The 3,637-nt window shown below is 35.7% G+C and overlaps 1 protein-coding gene across 1 annotated transcript; it reads right to left on the bottom strand.

Annotated features, from left to right (window-relative positions):
• Nucleotides 1-556: 556 nt before the first annotated feature.
• On the bottom strand, nt 557-1,490 carry LOC120271471. The gene is made up of 2 exons (XM_039278153.1): nt 1,026-1,490; nt 557-921 (listed from the first exon to the last, which is right to left on the bottom strand). The coding sequence occupies exons 1-2, from the start codon at nt 1,326-1,328 to the stop codon at nt 667-669; spliced, it is 558 nt and encodes a 185-aa protein (XP_039134087.1). The 5' UTR covers nt 1,329-1,490; the 3' UTR covers nt 557-666.
• Nucleotides 1,491-3,637: the final 2,147 nt, after the last annotated feature.

Raw genomic sequence — 3,637 nt, 5'->3', positions numbered from 1 at the left:
TGTTTTTTACCTCTTTTCTTATTTCAATAAATGGCCTTTGGGCTCTTTTTAATCACCCAAAAACAAAAAAAAATACACCAGCAAACAGGCTATGAGAAATAGCAGAGAACTTAATAAAAACGAGAAAACTCACTTAAAAATTCCGCCACCATTAATCTCAAAACCCATTTTCTTTGGTTTTTCTTAACTCCCCCTTTTCTTTTCCATTTCTTAACTCCGCTCAACTCCAAAGGCACCCCACTTGACTTAAACATCAACGTGTCCCCCCTAAGTAAAATAAATACTCGACCTGATGTCTTGGCGTTATCACAAGGATCCAACAAGCTCTGAACTTGGTGATCATCCTGATAGATACCCAACCTGGCGCATATGAGAGAGGAACTACTCATTTGAGAAAGGAAAAAGTCTTAACGTGGTAGATCAAGATGATCGTTCCATCCTTTTGTGCCGTTGATTAAGAACCATCCATGCTGATCCGGATGGGAAAGGCACATTTTCACATCAATATTATGTATAACCCTTTTGAGATTGTTCAAATAACAGAGAGCCTGTTAAAATTGGAATAAAAGTAATTAATCAATTATTTTCAGTATACTAAATAACGTGAATACTACAACAGTTAGTTATATTATATCAAAAAACATTATAAAACAAAAAAAAATACGACTACAAGAACAATTTAGACAGCACAGGACCCTTTGTTTCTGTAATTATGTCACCAGGTTCACAAGTGATCTTAGTCCTCATTGTGTCCATAATGATTTTCCCAAGAACAAACCTGGTTTCAACGTGATTCCCTTTCTTGAGCAGCTCATAGTCAATGTTGTATTTCTGCCTCTCTTTGTCACAAGATTTTATGTCTTTCTCCAAATTATCAAAGAGTTTTGCAACATTCTTTCCCATCTTTTCAGAAACAAGTACCTGAAAATCAAGCAAAATCCAGTGTTCAAGTAAATGTTAAGAAAAGGATAAATGAAGTGGTTAGCTGGCATGAAGCCTAAAAAAGAATCATTGTCGATGCTTACCAAACCTGAACATGATGCCTGATTCGGGTATCTGGCCATAGATTGCTGAAGAGCATCATTAGTGGTTAGAGCAATTGATGAAGATTTGACCAATGAAGCCAAATGTGAGACTTCCTCCAAAAGTGATTCATCGGATATCGTTGCTGATGATGTTGATATTTCAGGGACAAACTTCGCATATATGACATTTTCTCTAGCAAACTGCAAACCTTTACTCCACAATCCATGGTATAAGATAGAAGAGAAAGTCCAAACTACAAGAGCATCTTGAGGATGATCTAATAATGCCAGGTGAAATGCCATAAGCGCTAGCCTGTCTCAAGATAGCATTAATAGCAAAAGATCAATCAATGCTAACATCAGACAAACCAAAATTGTTTTCTGCTGATAGTTAAAAGTTGTTAGTAGATGAATGCCAATACATACAAAGTATCTTAACCAAGTGAAAATTGATATTAAGACCAAAATATTAATTGATAAGTGCTTCTTTATATATTGAAGCACATCTCATTATGTATATTGAGCATAATTCTTATCAGATATTTTCACTAATATCATATATTTTGTGATCTTTTATGCAATCAGGGTGTATGAAGGAGATTTGAGAAGAAAGGAAACAAAAATAAGGGCGTGGAGTATTTTCTGAAGTTCTTCTTCAAGCCACAAGAGCAAACACATGGCTAGAATATGTACATGGCTGTATGTGCCGACTTCTAGGAATTCTAAGGCCATTTGACATGCCAAGAGGACACAAGGGAAGTCATAAGCACGTGTACCAGCCCATGCATGATTTTCAAAAGCTATTTCAGCCGTATTAATTGCCAAGACGCCACACACCCTTCCACCGTATGTGCCGACTTCCGGGAATGCTAAGACCATTTGACATGCCAAGAGGACACAAGGGAAGTCATACGCTCGTGTACCAGCCCATGCATGATTTTCAAAAGCTATTTCCGCCATATTAATCGCCAAGAAGCCACGCACCCTTCCACACAACTGTGTGGCCTCACACGGGCAGTCACACGTTGTGTAATGTATCAGATTACTGTAGTTGAGTTACTGTGGCAGAGTTAATGTAACTAACTACATTGTAAGAAACTCTTAAATTTTAAGCCAAATCTTTATTATCATCACATGACCTTCATTATAATGCACCAATCAAATCAATAACCAAAATCTACATTTTTTTTTCTATATTAAGAAAGATTATAATTAGGAGCTCAATAAATACATAGATTGGAGACTCAAATTGTACATAGTATTTATGTATTCCTTTCATACTAGTACATAGGTCTAGAAAACCCACATTAGGGGAGGACAATTCAATTCATTCTTGATCTCCTGCTTTTTGTTTTAAGTTTCTTTTCTTGCAGGATTTTTGACATGGTATCAGAGGAATGTCTTTAAAAACCATCACATCACAAATCTCAACTGCCTTTTACTGTGGTACGTCTGCTAGATTTATTGGTCATCAAATCACAAATCTCTTCTTATTTAAGATCATCTTGTTATTGTGGGCAGGCTACAACCTTATTTTGGTGTTGATCATCTCTAAGTGAAAGTTTTCTTTGCCTATTTCATCTCTTCTTTCAGTCATAACATTTCAGGTGCATTTCCTTTTTTTTCTATTGATTCCCTTTAGAAATCAGTCATCATTCGCACACAGTTTAATGCCAACGGGAGTTCACTCTGAAGTGCTCAATTATGGGCCAAGAACCATGCGGTGATGTAGAAGGGAATGAACAAATGCCAAAAGAAAATCAGGAGGCTAGTTTCCAAAAGGCCTGGCAAAAAAATGTAAGGGTTATGAGTTGGATTATTACTTCAGATGATCCCGTCATATGGATCAACTTAAGAATGTATGAAACAACGAAAGAAATGTGCAATTGTTTAAAAAGCATGTAGGGTCAAGATTATGAAGCTGTAAAATACAACATTGGCATTGAAATAAATGATTGTGATCAACAAGATAAATTAATTCAAGAATATTATTTAAGATTGAAGACCTTGATTTTAGAATATGGCTCCATTGTTTATGCAAGAATTCCCAAGAAAGCTCTCTCTCCTATTCATGGTGTGCATGAAAGAAATATGACTCCATTGTTTTGAAACAGCACTTGGTAAATTGATGAAAGTCTTGCCCATTTGCATGCTAAATCTGAGATTCTTAGTATATTTGTCTATGATTGAGAACCAATTTGGATGTCATGTTCAGACTCACGAGTCTTGGTTCTCAAAATTTTCTTAAGAAAAGGAAATTTTGCATCATAGATCTTGTTTAGAGACTTCACAGCAAATGGTATTGATGAGCAGAAATATAAACATATCTTGGATGCCAGAAGAACCCTTTTTCGTTCTCTTATTCATCCAACTCTTTGGGATGAGACTGCAAGGACTCTTTTTTTTTTCTAATCAATCAACAAACCAATCCAATTCTTTGAAATTCAGCTTCTTATTTTTACTTGTTTAAAGACAAACCTGACTATAACCTTTTGCACATGTTTGGTTGCCTTTGCTTTGTTCATGTTCCTTCAAAATAGTGAAATAAGTTGCATGCTAATAACACTAGTGCTAACAAGATTGCAAATAATCTTGTTTTACATGAGAAGGCT

Source organism: Dioscorea cayenensis, chromosome 2, assembly GCF_009730915.1.
Source record: "Dioscorea cayenensis subsp. rotundata cultivar TDr96_F1 chromosome 2, TDr96_F1_v2_PseudoChromosome.rev07_lg8_w22 25.fasta, whole genome shotgun sequence".
Lineage (NCBI taxonomy): Eukaryota > Viridiplantae > Streptophyta > Magnoliopsida > Dioscoreales > Dioscoreaceae > Dioscorea > Dioscorea cayenensis.
This window is presented reverse-complemented; position numbering and strand designations above follow the sequence as displayed.